At 40.4% G+C, this 19,251-nt stretch overlaps 1 protein-coding gene across 1 annotated transcript in view; it reads right to left on the reverse strand.

Annotated features, from left to right (window-relative positions):
- The window catches only part of CMYA5 (cardiomyopathy associated 5), a 112,772-nt gene that overhangs the window by 44,928 nt on the left and 48,593 nt on the right, over positions 1–19,251 (reverse strand). Inside the window, exons 3-6 of the mRNA XM_056112513.1 lie at positions 17,232–17,327; positions 13,864–14,097; positions 11,984–12,006; positions 8,436–8,551 (exon numbers count right to left, since the gene is read on the reverse strand). Of these exons, the coding sequence (XP_055968488.1) occupies positions 8,436–8,551; positions 11,984–12,006; positions 13,864–14,097; positions 17,232–17,327 (469 nt within the window). The remainder of the gene's footprint in view (positions 1–8,435; positions 8,552–11,983; positions 12,007–13,863; positions 14,098–17,231; positions 17,328–19,251) is intronic.

Raw genomic sequence — 19,251 nt, forward strand, 5'->3', positions numbered from 1 at the left:
CCATGCGGGTGAGATACTCTCAGTAGCTTGCCAGGCTCTCCAAGAGGGGCAGAGAAATCAAACCCGGGTAAGCCGTGTGCAAGGCAAACGCCCTATCTGCTGTGCTATCGCTCCAGCCCACATATATGTATCTATATAAAATATTGAAATACTTTATAAATACAGGCTTTCCAAGAGGGGCAGAGGAATTGAACACAAGTCAGCCGTGTGCAAGGCAAATGTGCTCTACCCACTATACTATCGAGCCTGGCAAGCTACCGAGAGTATCTCGCCTGCACAACAAAGCCTGGAAAGCTACCTGTGACATATTAGATATGCCAAACACAGTAACAACAAGTCTTGCAATAGAGATGTTACTGGGCCTGCTCGAGCAAATTGATGAACAACGGGAGGACAGTGCTACAGTGCTCATAAATATAGATATATACCTAATGTGTATCATCACATTCCTAAAACATTTTCACTGAAAGTATTATTTTCCAAAAACTATTCCATAGATGATTCTATGAGTGATAACCGGATTTACAATTCCTATCTGACAGAGGTACATAATGGACCCACATTCTTTTACATTAGCAACTCTATTTACACTCTCCCAGGATTAACTTGGATAGAATTAATGTCAAAAATAGTTAAATAACAGATGCAAAGATCCTCAACAAACTACTAGCAAATAGAATCCAAGTACTCATCAAAAAGATCATACACCATGACCAAGTAGGATTCATCCCAGGAATGCAAGGATGGTTTAATGTTTGGAAATCAATCAACATAATCCATCATATCAACAAAGGAAAAGATAAAAAGCATATGATCATATCAATAGATGCAGAGAAAGCATTTGAAAAGATCCAGCGTCCATTTATGATGAAAACCCTAGCCAAAATGGTTATAGAGGGGACTTTCCTCAACATAGTTAAAGCCATCTACCACAAGCCTACAGCAAGCATTATCCTCTATGAGGAAAAACTAAGAGCCTTCCCTCTAAAATCAGGGACGAGACAAGGATGCCCACTCTCTCCACTGCTGTTCAATATAGTACTGGAAGTACTTGCAATAGTGATTAGGCAAGAAAAGGATATTAAGGGCATTCAGGTAGGAAAGGAAGAAATCAAGCTCTCACTATTCGCCGATGATATGATACTATACTTAGAGAACCCTATAACCTCCACCAAGAAAATCCTAGAAACAATTGACTTGTATAGTAAAGTTGCAGGCTATAAAATCAATACCCAAAAGTCCATGGCTTTCCTATATGCAAACAGTGAGAGAGAAGAAAGTGACATGAAAAAAACAATCCCGTTCACAATTGTGCCCCAGAAAATCAAGTACCTAGGAATCAGCTTAACTAAGGAAGTAAAGGACCTGTACAAAGAAAACTACAAAAAGCTTCTTCAGGAAATAAAAGAGGACATGAGAAAATGGAAAGATATCCCCTGCTCATGAGTCGGGAGACTTAACATTGTCAAAATGGCAATACTTCCCAAAGCATTGCACAAATTCAATGCAATCCCTATAAGGATACCCATGACATTCTTCAAAGAAATGGAGCAAACACTCCTGAAATTCATATGGAAAAATAAGCCCCCACGGATAGCTAAAGCAGTTCTTGGGAAAAAGAAAATGGGAGGAATCAATCTCCCTCACTTCAAACTCCACTACAAAGCAGTAATAATTAAAACAGCACGGTACTGGAACAAAGGCAGAACTGCAGACCAATGGAACAGTGTTGAATACATTGACATCTCCCCTCAATCATATGATCATCTAATCTTTGATAAAGGTGCAAGAAATGTGAAGTGGAGTAAGGAAAGCTCTACATCTTTAACAAACAGTGCTGGCAAAACTGGACACCTACATGCAAAAAAAATGGGTGCAGAACTTTGCCTAACACCATGTACAAAAGTAAGATCAAAATGGATTAAAGACCTCAACATCAGACCGGAAACCATAAGGTACATTGAAGACAAAGTTGGCAAAACCCTCCATGACGTTGAAGCTAATGGTATCTTCAAAGATGTCACGCCACTGGCCAAGCAAGTGAAAACAGAGATAGATAAATGGGACTTTCTTAAACTAAGACGCTTCTGCACCTCAAAAGAAACAGTGACCAAAACACAAAGACAGTCTACAGAATGGGAAAGGATATTCGCTGAATACACATCTGATAAGGGGTTTATATCAAGAATATATAAAGTACTGGTTGAACTCTACAAGAAAACATCCAACCCCATCAAAAAATGGGGCAATGAAATGAACAGAAACTTTTTGAAAGAAGAAATCCGAACGGCAAAAAAGCACATGAGAAAATGCTCTACATCATTAATCATCAAGGAGATGCAGATCAAAACCACAATGAAGGGGGTATGGTGCCACTAGCAGGTCAATCTGTACCTGTGAGGCGAGTGTATCAGTAGCCTCATGGCGCCTTCAGACTTCCAGATACCCCAAAATTGCTGCTGTGCCTTTGGCCAGACCCCAAAAACTTGGGGCAAACTTTACCAAGAAAGTAAACAGTCAAAAGCTAGGTATGTGGAAAACACACCCACAAACCACCACTGGCTCAGCTATATAATTGGAGGCAAGGCCTCTTTGGTTCCTGATTGAACTGCTTAATGGCCATGATCCCAGAGACTCAGAAACGAATCTCGGAACCCAGAGGCTTTAGGTAGAAATGCATCCGGTCCCTGCAGTAGGCTACTGGTGCTGGGCCAACCAGGTGGGAGTAGGTTTCGTGCCTTGGCCTGTTCCTCCTGGCGGCCCAGTGGCCGCCATCCTTCAGAGGCCACTGGCTAGTCACATTTGGGCCCCCAGTGACGAGACACACAGGGCCTCACGGGATAGGGGTGGAGCCGGGCTTGTCCTCCCCACCCCAACGAGACCCCAAGTCATCGCCCATGAATTGCCTCTCTGGCTCCTGATCAAGCTGCTTAATGGCCATGATCCCAGAGACTCAGAAACAAATCTCAAAACCCAGTGGCTTTTGGCAGAATTGCGTCCAGACCCCATAGTAAGTTACTGTCGCCGGGCCACCCCAGGGAGGAAAGGGTGTTGTCCCTCTGCCTGCTCCCTCTTGGTGGCTTGGTGGCCGTCATCCTCCAGAGGCCATTGGACAGTCAGACTTGGGCCCGCAGTGACGAAACTTGTTGGGCCTCACGGGATGGGGTGGAGCCGGGCTTGTCCTCCCCACCCCAACGAGACCCCAAGTCATCGCCCACGAACAGCCTCTCTGGCTCCTGATGAAGCTGCTTAACGGCCTTGATCCTAGAGACTCAGAAACAAATTTCGAAACCCAGCGGCTTTTGGCAGAAATGTGTCTAGACCACACAGTAGGTTACTGTCGCTGGGCCACCCCAGGGGGAAAAAAGGGTGCTCTCCCTCCACCTGTTTCCTTATGGTGGCTCTGTGGCCGTCATCCTCCAGAGGACACTGGACAGTCAGGCTTGGGCCCACAGTGACAAAACTTGTTGGGCCTCACGGGATGGGGTGGAGCCGGGCTTGTCCTCCCCACCCCAACGAGACCCCAAGTCATCACCCACGAACAGCCTCTCTGGCTCCTCATCAAGTTGCTCAATGGCCATGATCCCAGAGACTCAGGAGCAGATCTCAAAACCCAGTGGCTTTTGGCAGAAATTCCTCCAGATTTAAGTGTTAAAATTTTGGAATTTCAAAACCACATGGCCCTATTGCAGCCACGCAATATCATATGTTATTCATAACCAGCAATAGAACACAAGTTGTCTATTGTTGCCTTTTCAGCAGATCTGAGTGTTGGGGTAAAATCTCAAATAATAATGGTGGGTCTGGTGTTGAAATATTGAATGTGATCAAAGTAGAGAGAGAGTAATGTGGAAATCATCTGCCCCACGGGTAGGGGGAGGGTTTGGGATGGGGGTATACTGGGTTTTTGGTGGTAGAGAATGGGCACTGGTGAAGGTACGGGTGTTTCATTGTATGACCGAGACTTAGACCCAAAAGCTTAGTAACTGCTCTCACAGTGATTCAATAAATAAAATTATTAAAAATGAAAAAAAGGTGGAGTTCATGCACAATTCAATTAGCTAATCAGTGGTTGAATAAATAGCAGTACCCCTACAAAAAAAAAATTTTTAAAAAACCACAATGAGATACCATCTCACACCTCAGAGACTGGCCCACATCCAAAAGAACAAAAGCAACTGAGAAAGGGACACTCTTTCACTGCTGGTGGGAATGCCTACTGGTTCAGCCCTTTTGTAAAACGGTATAGACGATTCTCAAAAAATTAGAAATTGAGCTCCCATTTAACCCAGCAATACCACTCCTGGGAATATATCCCAGGGAGGCAAAAATGTGTAGTTAAAGTGACATCTGCATTTGTTTGTTCATTGCAGCACTCTTTACAATAGCCAGAAACTGGAAGAAACCTGAGTGCCCAAGAACAGATGACTGGTTAAAGAAACTTTGGTACATCTACACAATGGAGTACTATGTAGCTGTTAGAAAAGATGAAGTCATGAAATTTACATACAAGTGGTACTACATGGAAAGTATCATGCTAAGCGAAATGAGTCAGAAAGAGAGGGATAGACATAAAAAGATTGCATTCAACTGGGGGACATAAAGTAACAAAATAGGAGATTAATACCTAAGAATAGCTGAGATCAGTACCAGGAGGATTACTCCATGGCTTTGAGGCCAGCCAGGCATTCTAGGGGAAAGGGCAGCTCAGATAGAGAAGGGAGCCCCAAATAAAGGGTGTTTGGAGGATCCTCCCAGGAGGGGAGATGCATGTTGAAAGTAGACTGTGGACTGAACATGATTGCCATTCAATGCCTCTTTTGCAGACCGCAGCACCCAGAAGGAGAGAGAGAACAAAAGGGAATACCCTGCCACAGAGGCAAGGTGGGATTGGGGGATGGGTGTGGGAGGGATACTGGGATCCATGGTGGTGGAAAATGGGCACTGGTGGAGGGATGGGTATTTGATCATTGTATAATCGAAACCCTGGGCTGGAGCAATAGCACAGCGGTAGGGCGTTTGCCTTACACGCAGCCAACATGGCCGACCCGAGTTCGATTGCTCCGCCCCTCTCGGAGAGCCCGGCAAGCTACCGAGAGTATCTCGCCCGCAGGGCAGAGCCTGGCAAGCTCCCCGTGACGTATTCGATATGGCAGACACAGTAACAACAAAGTCTCCAATGGAGACGTTACTGGGCCCGCTCGAGCAAATCGATGAACAACGGGAGGGCCTTTACCTTTACCTTATAATTGAAACCCAAGCACAAAAATTTGTAAATCTACAACTGTACCTCATGGTGTTTCACTAATAAAAATTTTTTAAAAATAGTTAAACATACACACAAAGAGAGAGAGAGAGAGAGAGAGAGAGAGAGAGAGAGAGATTTTAAGGTTTCCTTATCAGTAGCTAAGGAATTAGAGAAATAGCCCCATGGATTCCCTCTGCCTGGACAAACATAGCCATAAAGACCTCAGAGAACTCAGAATAAGCTCAATCTGAACTTCAGAACATGCAGCCAGATATAGAGTCCCACTCAACCAATTTTTTAAAATTTACCAAGAGATCAGCATGATTCACAACAGTCAAAAGATTGAAGCTAGCAAAATATATATCAATGAGTGGACAAATAAGCAAACTATAGATACATACAATGAACTGTTCCTCAACCTTTTAACTGAAGGAAATTCTGACTCATGCTACAATAAGCTTGAACACTGAGGATATTTTTCTCAGTGAAATAAACCAGTTACAAAAGTTATATAACATATGGTCCCATTAGAGAAGGTGCCTAAAGTCATTGGGCTGGAGCGATAGCACAGCGGTGGGGTGTTTGCCTTGCATGTGGCTGCTCCAGCAGACCCGGATTTGATTCCTCTGCCCCCTTAGAAAGCCCGGCAAGCTACTGAGAGTATCTCGCCCGCACGCCAAACGCCTGGCAAGCTCCCCGTGACATATTCGATATGCCAAACACAGTAACAACAAGTCTCATAGTGGAGACGTTACTGGGCCCGCTCAAGCAAATCAATGAACAGTGCTACAGTGCCTAGAGTTGTTAAATTTATTGAGACAAAAATTAAAAAAAGATTCTAGGTGGACAGACTGGGTGGATGGAGTGAATATGAAGTTGTTTAATAGGTACAACATTTATTTCAGTTTGCCAAGACAAAAGGAATTCTGGAGATGGACAATGGTAATGGTTGTACAACAATGTGAATGTGCTTGATACCACTAAAATGTATACTTCTAATGATTTGACGGTCAATGTCACAGTGTAATACATAGTGACCACAGTAAAAGTACTAAAAGTCCCAGAAACCAGTCTCAAGGAGACCTTAGATATGACTAATCTATGATTGTGGATCTGCTCCCAGAAACCTATTCTTTTCTTTTGGGTACAGCCATGGTTCAAGAGCATAGACTCTGAAGCCAAACTTTTCCAACCACTAACTCAAAGGGACAAAATAAAATACTTTTTTGTAGTCTCTATTTCTTCACCTGTCAGATGGGAACAACCCAAAAACCAACCTCCCATAGCACACCAGGGATGAAGTAACGACGGATGAAAACAGGGTTGTGCTATTTCTTGGGGCACTTACTCCATCCTTCTCTCATTCTGTCTGTTTAATTTAGGGAGCTAACCAATGTTACTTCTTAATATCTGAAAGGCAGCCTTGGTGACAGAATGATCAAAAACTAGTCAGTAGCAAGTTAACACACAGTTCGGAGCATTTCTTCCTCCCTCAGATCCAGTATCCCAAGTACAGGAAATTCCAGGCCTGCCATTTTCTGAGTGAATCATGAATACTTTGTAGCAATATAACTCTGTCACCTCTAGAACATTTAAAAAATATATTTTTATCAGAGGTTTTCAAATTTATTTGACCTACCAACCAAGGGAAAATATCAATGTGACTCCCCCTCCATGCCCCCAACCCCCACCCACCCCATCCCAGAAAAACTACCTTCTTTAAAAGGAACAAAAAAGGTTTCCCAATTGCCCTGGAGGCTACTAACTGCACCACGAACCATTTCAGCACACCCCTGCCTTCCCAGAGGGCGCTAGCACCCATTTTGGGAAACACTATCAAAATGAACAATAGCATATAGCAAATCCCTTAAAAGCAGATTGATCTACTGAGTTCAGAATTTCTTAGTCCGCAATTAGTGCTCTATTTAAATGCCTCTTAAATACATTACAGGAAAATACCATTTTCCTTTCAAGACATTTCTAGAAAAATCCATTAAGATAAATGGCTCGATTTTTCAAAAAGTAACAGAGTTTGCAGAGTTTACTGGTCTGGTAAAAACATAGGACGGCCTTACACTAATTTCTAAAGTTAAACTCTTCAGACAGAAATGAAAGTTGATTGTCAACTTGAAAACGTCAGCCATTGTTAAAATGGTTTTGAAAGAGAACAACATCTTTTAAGGAGGACATCTGAATATGTGTTAGAGTAAATGAAACTTGTTAACTTCACTGAAGCACCACAGCTTTGAAAAACCTAAAGGAGTTTCGTTGTCTTATTTGTTAAAATAGCACATTAAAAAATATTTTGAAGAGCGACAGGATGCTTCTGACACATGAGTGGGAGGCTGCTGGCTACAGAGCATGATGCTGAGCTGTTAGTTCTCTAAGCTAATCTGTTTTGTTTGAAGAAAGAAAAAGGAAAAGAACTCAATTGAAGAGGGAAAAAACCACTCATAAGGGAAAAATCTGTTCAACACATGTGAAAATATTTGATTTACTTTTCCTTCTATACCTGACTGCTGGCATGAAGCAAATTATCCCTAGAAAAGAAGCTGAGAAATTCAGTTTCACAAAGAAAAACAAAACGAGAACTCTTGGTTTCAGTGCTGCTACTTCCCATCCCCCTCAATATCCCAGCACAGACATGAAGGTTCAAATGTCAAAAACTGTCAAAAAGACAGTTTATCACTGAAACGGTCAGCCAATATGTAACTCTATGCAGATTCTAGCCTGTGTTTTCATAACTAAGATTTCTCTTTAGAATTCTTGGGAGTTTCTGGGAGCTCTTTACTGTTTTTCTTCCCTTTTTTATTTAGCTTATTCTTTTAAAAAAATTATTAGTGAAACAACATGAGGTACAGTTGTAGACTTACAAATTTTTGTGCTTGAGTTTCAATTATACAATGATCAAATACCCATCCCTCCACCAGTGCCCATTTTCCATCATCACGGGTCCCAGTATCCCTCCCCCCCATTCCCCCCCCATCCCACCCTGAATCTGTGGCAGGGAATTCCCTTTTGTTCTCTCTCTCCTTTTGGGTGTTGTGATTTGCAGAAGAGGCATTGAGTGGCAATCATGTTTGGTCTATAGTCTACTTTCAGCATGCTTCTCCTAACCCCTTTACAAAACAAACAAGAGGAAAACCACCACATTTCATCAAGGTAATTAGTATATTAAATGTCTTACCAGCCACTTGTAACGTCTGGCCACTCCTTGCTGGGCTGTCATCATAATGTTCAAAAAGTGAAAACGCAGCAGGCATGTCCTCTAAAGAAGCCGTGCGCTCCATTGCAGAAAGCAACCTATTCACAGGGAAAATGGTTCTAGAGTCAAGAAATCATTAACACAGAAAACAAATGGTACAGTTGTTCCAAAGGAAGATGGTGGGGATGGTCAGTTCTTATGGCATTGTGTTATCCATAAAGGACTTAGACTATTTAAAAAAATAGAAATAGTTATTTAAAAAATCTATCTATAGACTGGAGTGATAGTACAGGGGATAGGGTACTGGCCTTGCGTGAGGTCCACGTGGGTTTGATCCCTGACACCCCTGCCAGAAGTGAGAGCTGAGCCAGTGAGCTCTGAGCACCACTGGGTGTGGCACCCAAAAGCAAAATGGAACAAAAAGATTATAAAGTATAAATAAAATTACCTAAAGAGCTGTGCTTAACCGGGCTATGCATAATAAAACTCACTCTCATATGCGTTAGGGAAGATAGTTCTGTTAAAGGCTTCAAACAATGACATCTGGGCTGAATACACAGGGAGCAGCAGGAGTAAACTCAGACCTGTGCCTGGCACTTTCAAGGGTCAGAGAGGACCTGAGGTACTCTGAGAAATGGGGTGTAGAGAGAGTCTGAGATAAAATGGAAATGTGGTTTGTGGCTTGACTGAAAAGTCATTCAAAAGTTTCCATTTTATTTATTTTTGCTTTTTTTGGGGGGGGTCACATCTGGTGATGCACAGGGGTTACTCCTGGCTCTGCACTCAGGAGTTACTCCTGGCAGTGCTCAGAGGACCATATGGGATGCTGGGAATCGAACCCGGGTCGGCCGCGTGCAAGGCAAACGCCCTACCCGCTGTGCTATGGCTCCAGCCTAAAAGTTTCCATTTTAACTCAGAAGGCAAGGAGAGCCACTGAAGTCTTTACACAGAGAAATGGAGAAGAATCCGCTGGCAGGAGCTGAGAAAAAATCAGGGACAGTAGACCAGGGAGGGAGATCAGTTTGGGGCCCCCCACCCCGACCCCCGTAATGGGACAGGGAGGGAAGAACATAGGACCTCAAACTAAGCCTTTGGGGATACAGAGGGTAGGAACCAGGGACTCCAAATTAGCCAAAAATAAAAGTAGTGCATATACTGTGTCCACATTAATAGCTATTGGAGAGCTTTTATGTAGCACAAAAAAAGCTCTGGTGGCAGATGCCACAAGTAAAACACTTCAGCTTTCACTCACACACTGACTTGTCCAATTTTAATATCAGTATATGAAAGGATAAGCAGACATCTTTTTTTTATGAGCAGTTCTTACATGGTTGAGACTCTTTTTCATTAATATAACAAAAAGAGCAAAACAGAGAAGGGAAAAATATATCTTCTTAACAGAACAGCATTTTTGAAGCAAATGTGTTTTTCAAAATATGCAAATTTGAGATCTAAATATGCTTGACAGCATTTCTTAATTTAAGCATTATCGGTGTTGAGAAAAAATCATTTAATATACAAGCACTGCCTTTAGAGATGTAAGCACAAAGAATATAGAATGAGCGGCAGCAAGGATAAAAACCAACTGAGAAATAGGCATTTCTCATAGAAAGGGACACCAATAACACTAACACATGGAGACAGAAGTCGTGCTGAGGATGTGAATGGCTTCTTTTGAGTGAAACTATCAAGAGGCATCATTTTGTGTGCATGTGTTCAAGTTTCACTGGGCTGTCTTCAACTGCTCTTATCTTTTCCTTGAATACCCAATGTTCTTGTGTGTCTTGCTCTTTACAGAAAAAAAAATGGTGGCATGCAGCTTTAGCAAATATTAATTAATTGTCAATGGGTCAATAAAAATCAAAATTAAATAGCACACATACAAACAAATTCAGACACGAAACCAAAGAAATGGTATTTAGTATTCAATGGATGCCACTTTCTCTTAGCAGGTTAAAAGTTTGATATTTAAAAAAATGAAAATGTACCAAAGCATTTTTTAAAGTCTAAAGATAAAAAAAGTCCATTCATCAAATCTTGCTTCCATGAGGGGATTAAAATGTAAATAAGCAAATACATATTGACACTATTTGTGTGTTCAGCATAGTACTAGAAACCTATATACATATTTTAGATAAAAATATGTGTTAATAAATTTTAGAGAAAATTTCTACTTTTTTTTAATGAAGAAAAGTGGGAGCAAGACTTGTATAGCACTTTGAGTTGGAAATGCTATGAGAGTTAGCAAATAAGTAGGTGCCTCACTTTCCAGCCCAGATTTTTATGCCTAGATGTGGGAACGGGCTCCAGGAGCACTGAGGTAACAAGATACACAGGCAATACGGGGACCACTGGGGACAAGACAGATGACCATGAACCAGAGATTTTCAATGACTGTGCATTAGAATCCTCCAGTAAACTTACCAAATGCACAGGTTCAGACCCCTGTCCAATTAAACCAGAATCTCAGGATGTAAATTCAGACATCAGCATTTTTTAAACCTTTACTTCTTCTTCAGTATATATTTTTAAAAACTGAGTTATCATAATAAGATAGGCCATCTTTTACATTTTTTAAAATAATTCTATTTATAACAGAATCCTGATAGTAAAATCTCTTGTAGTTAATGCCAATGTTACTGTTCAAATCATTTTTACATATTGGCAATAAGTTGAGTGCAATTTTTTAAAGGTAAATAGTATTCATCCATGTAATTTTAATACATCAAAAATATCAATTTTATGATTTTCTAATTTTGCTTTATCAATTTCATCATAAACTGAGGATCATGTTTAGAGTTGTAGAAATTGACATTAAAAGTATAACATTAATTTCATTTTAAATAAGACTCAACCAAGTGGCAATGACCTCAGGTCTTGTCATGGGGGCAAACAGAGAATGTGACTGGTGAGTAACAGCATTTCAATGTCAGAGGCTCCAAAAGAGAATCACGGATTTGATGTTAGACATTTTCATAGACAACATTTCCCACTTTCTTGCTGAGTTTTCTCCCTTTTGGAGAATAAAGTATTTCTCTTACAATGAGAGTTAAGAATGATAACAAACTAAAACCAAAAGAGTCATATAATGTAGTTGAGCAAAAAGAGAAGATATTATTTTTTGGAGGGAAAAATCAGAGAACATTCCTTTAATATTATATAAGTCATAAAATTACCCAAGGCAGATAGGAATGATTCTTCCAAATGCTCATATTTAATAAGTCTAATTATTTTTAATACTTTCTATATGCAATGACAGGAAAGGTGGTCTGGATTAGATTGGAAACACAGACTATATCTCAAGAAAGCAGTTCAAAATCTACGTTCTGAAAATTGTTATTTAACTAAAGCACATGCAATTTTCTTTTAAAACTGTCATTTAGCTTCTATAAGCACTGTGCCTAAGAGTGAGAATCTAGTAGTTAACTAAGTGTAGCAGCTCATTTTCTATAAAGCATCAAAAAGTACAATTAAGCATCTAGTCGTCATGCTACTTTCATTCACCATTACATTGCGCCGTGTTGATATACCTTTCATTGATTTCCTCAAAAGACTAAGGAGGAAACGAGAGAAAGAGAGAGAGAATAATTTTTAAAATAAAGAAAAATATCAACTTAAAACATTAAGATGATGCCTGTTCTTAAAATCATTTCTCCTCAGCTTCTTCTGAGACCATTTATTTATCTTGGGTGGTTTCAGACCAAGGGTCAAAGTAATTGTGCAGAAGGATGAAGAATGGAATCTTTAGTTTTTTATCTCTGTTCTGCTCTCTATAATCAACAAGGCCTGTGATGAGTGGTTCCTGCTCTGTTTCAGAGATAGAATTCTCTGAAGAGAGCAGAGACGGAATTCTCTGAAAAGAACAGAGATAGAATTCTCTGAAGAAAACAGAGAGAATTCTCTGAAACAAGAAAAATAACTTGGAGTTGTTCAGTGTGGCATATATACCAAAGATATAATCATAGTTAACTCTGGGTGATGACACATTCTTTGTGATTTTCTGTATTTTCCAAATTTTCTAAAATGGATATACACCATTTTATATGCAGGAGAAAATGCTTTCCTCTTAACAATTTATTCTTCTAAAGAGAAGAAAATATTCTTATCGAAGATTCTTAAGGAACACAAAGCACTTGATTCAGTCTATACTTCCTAATTCTTAATTTACAAATATGCAAACTTCATCTTAATTAAAAGTAAAGTCAGTGATTTTCATTTTCCTTGGAGAATGGCCACATCTACCGTATCCACATTTCCCCCAGTTGAAAGTGTTCCCAAAAGCAAATCCGCAGTCAAATATTGCCCATTTTCCCTGCTCTACCTCCAAAATTTATTAGAAGGCTGAGATGATTTATGAAGTCTGAGAGGCCCTACCCCCACCCCCTCCAGAAATGGGCTTTTTTCTTTACTTGATAGGTTTGGGACCGCCCTCAGGAAAACCTCTCCACCCCTCCCAGATAATCCTGTCCCCAGAGAGTGAGAATGGATAGCTCGCTAAAACTTCTAGGAATGAGCATTGCAAAGCTCTGACCCTGCCTCCAACTTGCAGTGCACCCAAGGAACTTTCTATCCACATGGTACTTTGTGAACTAAGGAACCTGGTTCCCAAGAAATCCCTGTAAAAACATTAACATGTTCCTTTCACAAGGTATAGGCTGTCCGGTCTCATCCGTAAAGCACAGCACAATGTTCCTCTTACTGAGGCTCAGAAGAATGGTCACTTTACACTAAGAGGGGAGAGAATAGGGCCAGGAGTCAGTATCAGGTAGCCAGGCCTGGAAGATCAGGACAGCACCCAAAGGTAAAGCGAAGCAAGAAAATGGTTTTCAGGCTGCTTTCTCTCCCCCTCCAAAGGTGACCCACCCAATGTGACAAAACTGACAACTAATGTCATGGCCCCACTTCCATGTAGGTTATGACCTACAGCTTGAACTTGGTGTTTCTAACTTTAAAGATTTGCTGGGCCTTTTCCATAACTACCAGGGATGCCCTAATAGTTTTTTAAATTTAATTTTACGTTCCATGATTTATAATACTGTTAATGACAGGGTTTCCTGCATAAAAAATCCTAGCACCACATCCTTCACTAGAGTGTCTGCTTCCCCTATTTGTTCCACCCCCTCCCCCCCCCCCACACACACACACATACTCCACCCCACACACACCTCTGTGTGTGGTAAGCTCCCTACTGCAGACCATTCTCCGTTTCTGTTTCCCTGGGGCATTTGTTACTCCCCTGCTGTGTTTCCTTATATTCCATGTATAAGAAAGATTATTCTGTGCTGCCTTCATAATTTTTAAATGTCAGATAGTTACAAATTATCTTAGGGAACATCAGAGATGAATTTTTTAAAATAGACTATGCCAAGGTGGGTGCAAGTTGTGTGGGCCTGTCGTAACAGGTGCTTACAGTCAGGAACACAGTCTCGTCAAGCTCCTCTGCTTCTCTCACGATGCTCTCCAGGGTGTCTTTGGCAGTATCCATACTCTGCAGAAAATGGACCATTTGGTCATGCAAGAATTCCATCTTCTTTTTCTTCACTTCCTCAAAACTCTGAGCCTTCTCATCATACTGTGCCAAAACTCTCTTCATCATTTCTTCATTCTGTTCTTCTAGCCTTTTCTCATTTTTACTACAGTTTTCCTAAAAAGCAAATAAAAATGTCTGAATGAAACAAGTGTGTATCTTTTCCTCTTTTTAAAGAGAACCAACAGACTTTTACAGAATTGATGTCTGATTTCCTGAACAGAAAGTTACAGATTATGTACACACACTATAAATTTCCACAGCCCCCACCACTTCGTCAGTAACAATGCAATAGAATTTATTTTGAGAAAATTATCAAAAAGCATTCAGTACATGGAACATGCATACAAAAGATGTTTGTATGGGAGTTTTTTTCCACATGATGAAACTTGAATATGGCCTTTCAAGGGAATGTGGATCTATGAGCTGCAGGAAATGGATTGGGGGGAGGTAGTATCATCTTCAACACTCCCTGAAAATCCTATGTGATCGTAAGGAAGAGTGGAGGAAGGTGGGGAGCAGACAGGATATTGGACAGTTTGCTACACTCACACAGCTCTTCAGGGATGAGGCACTTTTACTCTGGTAGGGGAAACTGAATTGCCCATCTGAACAAATCCAGGTGTTTGGTTCTTCTCACTAGCACAGTAAGGGATAAGGTTTGATTGTATAATTGACTGTATAAAGAGGATGCTTTGGGAGTGATTATTAGCAGATATAAACTGATCTGCAACAAGGTTAAGCAACCAGCTCACAAGCAAACCAGGACATAGACTTTATCTGAGCGATGGGGGACTGGGCACCTGCCTTCTTCCAGGGGCCTTGAATCCTCTGCAATGCCTTCCTGACAATTGAGGCAACCTGGACCATCACTGCATATGAGCTGAGTATCCCCTCACTGCGAAGGACACCTGGAGGATATGAACTCTTCAAGAGAATGATACCATGAGACACTCATTTGTCCTCAACAATGATTTCATGCACCTCTACAGAGCTATGAACTCAGACCCAAGTTCAAATCTTAGCTTTCAACCAAGTCCTTGGGTATATTTAACTCTAAGTCCCAGTATCTCTAAAACAGGAACTATAATAATAATAATAACAACAACAATAACTGTATCATAGTTGTGAGATATTTATTTCACAACTATGTGAAAATTTTACATACTATGTGAGAATTAAATTGAAAAAGGGAAAGCACTTACTCCATCATCAAAAGTACCAAATAAGTGTGTGGGCATTTTTAAAAAATTTTATTTTAGGCACCGTGATTCACAATACTGTCAATGGTAAAGCTTCATGCACAAAACATTCTAGCACCACATTCTTCACCTGCGTGTCTGCTTTCCCCCACAACTGTTCCAGCATCTCCCTCTCTATCCTAGCCTCTCTGCCCTATCCCTCCTGTGGTACTTGACCCAGCTGCAGTAAGGTTCATATTAAGCACCAATTCTTAGTTTCTGTTGCCTTTGGACATGTGCTATTTTCTTGCAATGTTCTTTATATCTCACATATGAAGAAGATCATTCTATATCTGTCACCTTCTGACTACACTCAACATGACACTCTACAGATATTTCACACTAGTGAGACTGGCACAAAGAAAAACAATCACTGTTGACATAGAATGTGAAGGGAAAGAGACCCCCATTTGCTGCTGGTGGGAATGTCATTTGATGGTACAACCTTTTTGAAAATAACATGTGTGCATTTTTAAGAACAAAAAGTCATTTTTTCTTAGAAACTAGTCCCACAGTAATACACCGGGAAGACACAGAGGACCCTCCACTATGTGTATGAGGCAGGGGGCAGGGGGGCTGCTGAGAAGGGTCCATCCCAGGACTTCACACACGTGAGTCATGTGCTTTACCTCTGATCTATGTCTCCAGCTTCAGGATTTTCACTTGAAATAGAATAGGTAAGGTAAAGGCCCTCCCGTTGATCGTCGATTTGCTCGAGCGGGCCCAGTAACGTCTCCATTGGAGACTTTGTTGTTACTGTGTCTGGCATATCGAATACTCTTGGTAGCTTGCCGGGCTCTCCGAGAGTGGCGGAGGAATCGAACTCGGGTTGGCCATGTTGGCCGCTTGTAAGGCGAACGCCCTACCCTCTGTGCTATCACAAATAGAATAAAACATTGGCAAACAACATTGGATGCACAAGCCCCAATTCATATTCTTTAATTTATTTGTTTGTTCATTCATTCATTCAATCATTTATGTTTTTTTGTGTTACAGCGGCAATGCTCAGGGGTTACTCTTGGGTCTGAACTCAAGGGACCATATGGGATGCCAGGGATTGAACCTGGATTGGCTGCATGCAAGGCAAAAGCCCTACCCACTGTATTATCGCTCCAGCCCCTCATATCCTTTTAGGTTGGAATCACTTACCTGTGCTATCACAAACAATCAAAGTAAAGGAGATATGGTAACTTAATGCCCAAAAGTAGAGAAAGATTATGGGGAATCATATCTGCCATGAGGGCAGAGGGAGGGTGGAAAAGAAGGGGTATACCGGGGATATTGATGGTGGGGAATGTGCAACTGATGGAGGAATGGGTGTCTGATCATTATGTGACTGTAACCCAAACATGAAAGCTTATAACTATCTCATGGTGATTCAATACTAGCACTGTCCTCCCGTTGTTCATCAATTTGCTCGAGCGGGCCCAGTAAAGTCTCTATTGTGAGACTTGTTGTTACTGTGGTATATCAAATACGTCACGGGTAGCTTGCCAGGCTTTGCCATGTGGGCGAGATACTCTTGGTAGCTTGTCAGGCTCTCCAAGAGGGTGATTCGATAAAATTTTTTTAAAAATACTTGTTAGGGGCCAAGAATATTGCTCCATAGTTGGCAGCCTGCCTCATGAGCTGGGGGAGAAGGAAGATGGAATAGAGATGGCATCATGAAGTCAATGATGGTTGGGGGAGATCATTCAGGATGGGAGATATGTGCTGAAAGTAGATAAAGGACCAAACGTGATAGCCTATCAGAATCTATATTGCAAATCATAATGCCCAAAAGTAGAGAGAGAGAGTATGGGAGAAATTGTCTGCCATACATAGAGGCAGGAAGAGGGTTGGGTTGGGGGATGGATACTGGGGATATTGGTGGTGGAAAAAGTACATTGGTGGAGGGATGGGTGTTCGATCATTGTATGACTGAAACGCAAACATGAAAGTTTTATGTATCTCAGTGTTTCAATTAAAAAAATTGATTAATTTAAAAAAAAAGGAGATATGGTAACTTACCTCAACGGTATTAAAAAAGGATTCTATCTCAGTAACAAAGGCTTCAATCCTCAAAGACTTTTCTTGTAAATTTTCTAGAAATTCTGCTAACTGAACCTAAAGAAAGGAAGATAGTTTTAGTATATGACTTTTGGGTAAAGAACTTAAAGCAGTGAGCTCCACTTTGCTTATAAATATAGTGTGTCTAGTAGAAATTGTACTATATCATGTTCATCAACAAATACCTATCTTTAAATTTCCTTTGCTGCTTTCTCTAAATTGCCCAAGTAAATCCCTAGAACAAACCATTCAGAGGTTCAGAGGTATGTGAATGAAAGCCACACATTCATCATTTTCTCATATAAGAAGATGGATTTCTGAGTGAGTTGGTGAGATCGAAGCATACTTGTAACAGTGAACCATAGATTAGAGCTCTTTTTCCTTAGTAAAATCTCATTTTTCAGTAATCTATTTTCTTCTAAGGTATCAGAGCTTTTGCTGAATTGATTCAATACACTTGAGTAGTTTCCTCACACATGTAGAATGGCCTTAGGTGTTCCTGGAGCACATGAACTGAGAAGATAAATGAAGCCAGATTTACCAGGCCAAAATCTAGCAAATGAATATTTTGCTAGCAAAAAAAAAAAATAGCAAAATCTAGCAAATCTAGCAAATTTCCTTCATTTTACTTCCAAAATGAAGGAAACTGTCTGCTAAAGAGACCTGAGATGCTAATGGCCCTCAAAGAGTTAAAACAGTCAAGAGGGAAGGTCAAATATAAACATGGGTGACAGGAAAGAAGACACTACTTTAGACATAGTTAGAAACCTAAAGCTGTGACCCATCCTGGTAAACAAAAGAACAAAGCAGAATAGCAGAGGTTCAGCTACCTCATTCACTACCAGAGAATGATTGGGAAGTTACACTGATGGAAGTTCCTTCAAGATCTATCTTCTGCTTCTTTCTATAGCCCCTGCTTCTTCTCCACAAGCCCCTTTCCTTGGACTCGTTCTCACCTATGTGTCTTTCATACAGTATTCCTTACTTCTAGAATGTCCCGTCTGTTCATGATGACTGAAAAAACTCCATCTTATTTAAGGTTCACTCAAGCATCATCTTTTCTAGATAACTCACCGGTCCTGTAATCATTTTACTCACTCCCACAATGTTGGTTTCTTAGGACACTTAGCTCTCACAGTGCCAAACTAATTTGGGGGAAATCTACATTCCCTCTTCCTCATTTTTGTTTTTATTCTCAATGATTGGAAAGTTTCTGTAATGAAATATGAAATTAGTAAACAAAGGGACAGAAACAGAAGCAAGTAAGTGAAGGAAGAAATAAAATATAAACAAAAGACAAGTCACAATAGAAGGGATGAGGTGGGAAGAGGCAAGGACCTGGCTAATCATAAATGTGGCTGTTGGTTCCTGGATAATCAGAAATGTCCTACTGGGAAGAGTCTAATAACCCCTTAAGTCAAATCTTAATTTTTAAAAGTTGCTAGCTAACTCGGTGTTCTTGGTTTACTTAATAAGATGAAGCAAGACTCTTTCACTTTAACAACTAGTTTTCCACTTTTTCTTTACTATTGAGAGCAGAAGGTAATATAAAAAATAGTTTTAGAAGGAAACATCCTATCTGTATTATTTTAAATTGACAGTGCTTAGATGGGATTACTTTTTAACTTCCAAAGTTGTATACATATTAAAACAGAACTTAAAAAGTTAGAAAAATCTGGGGGTTTTTTTTCTGCTGATAAGTGGAATGGGAGTCTATTCCATGGATACTAATTTATTCCAAAGTCCAAGATTTCTTACAATAAATTGCCTTATTCCCTAACTCCAAATTTGACCTACAGAAGAAAATCAGTATCAGACAAGTTAAGAAAGATAAATTTGGTATACAAAACATTACCAGGATTCCATTAATACCTTTTTGAATCAAAATGAGTCTGACAATTATTTAACACTGACTTAATTGAATAATTATTGTGAAAATTGGCTACCATTAATTAGCAAGGCAGTCTGCCGATCACAATAG

This window comes from Sorex fumeus, unplaced genomic scaffold, assembly GCF_029834395.1.
Source record: "Sorex fumeus unplaced genomic scaffold, SorFum_2.1 ptg000018l, whole genome shotgun sequence".
NCBI classification, from domain to species: Eukaryota; Metazoa; Chordata; class Mammalia; order Eulipotyphla; family Soricidae; genus Sorex; species Sorex fumeus.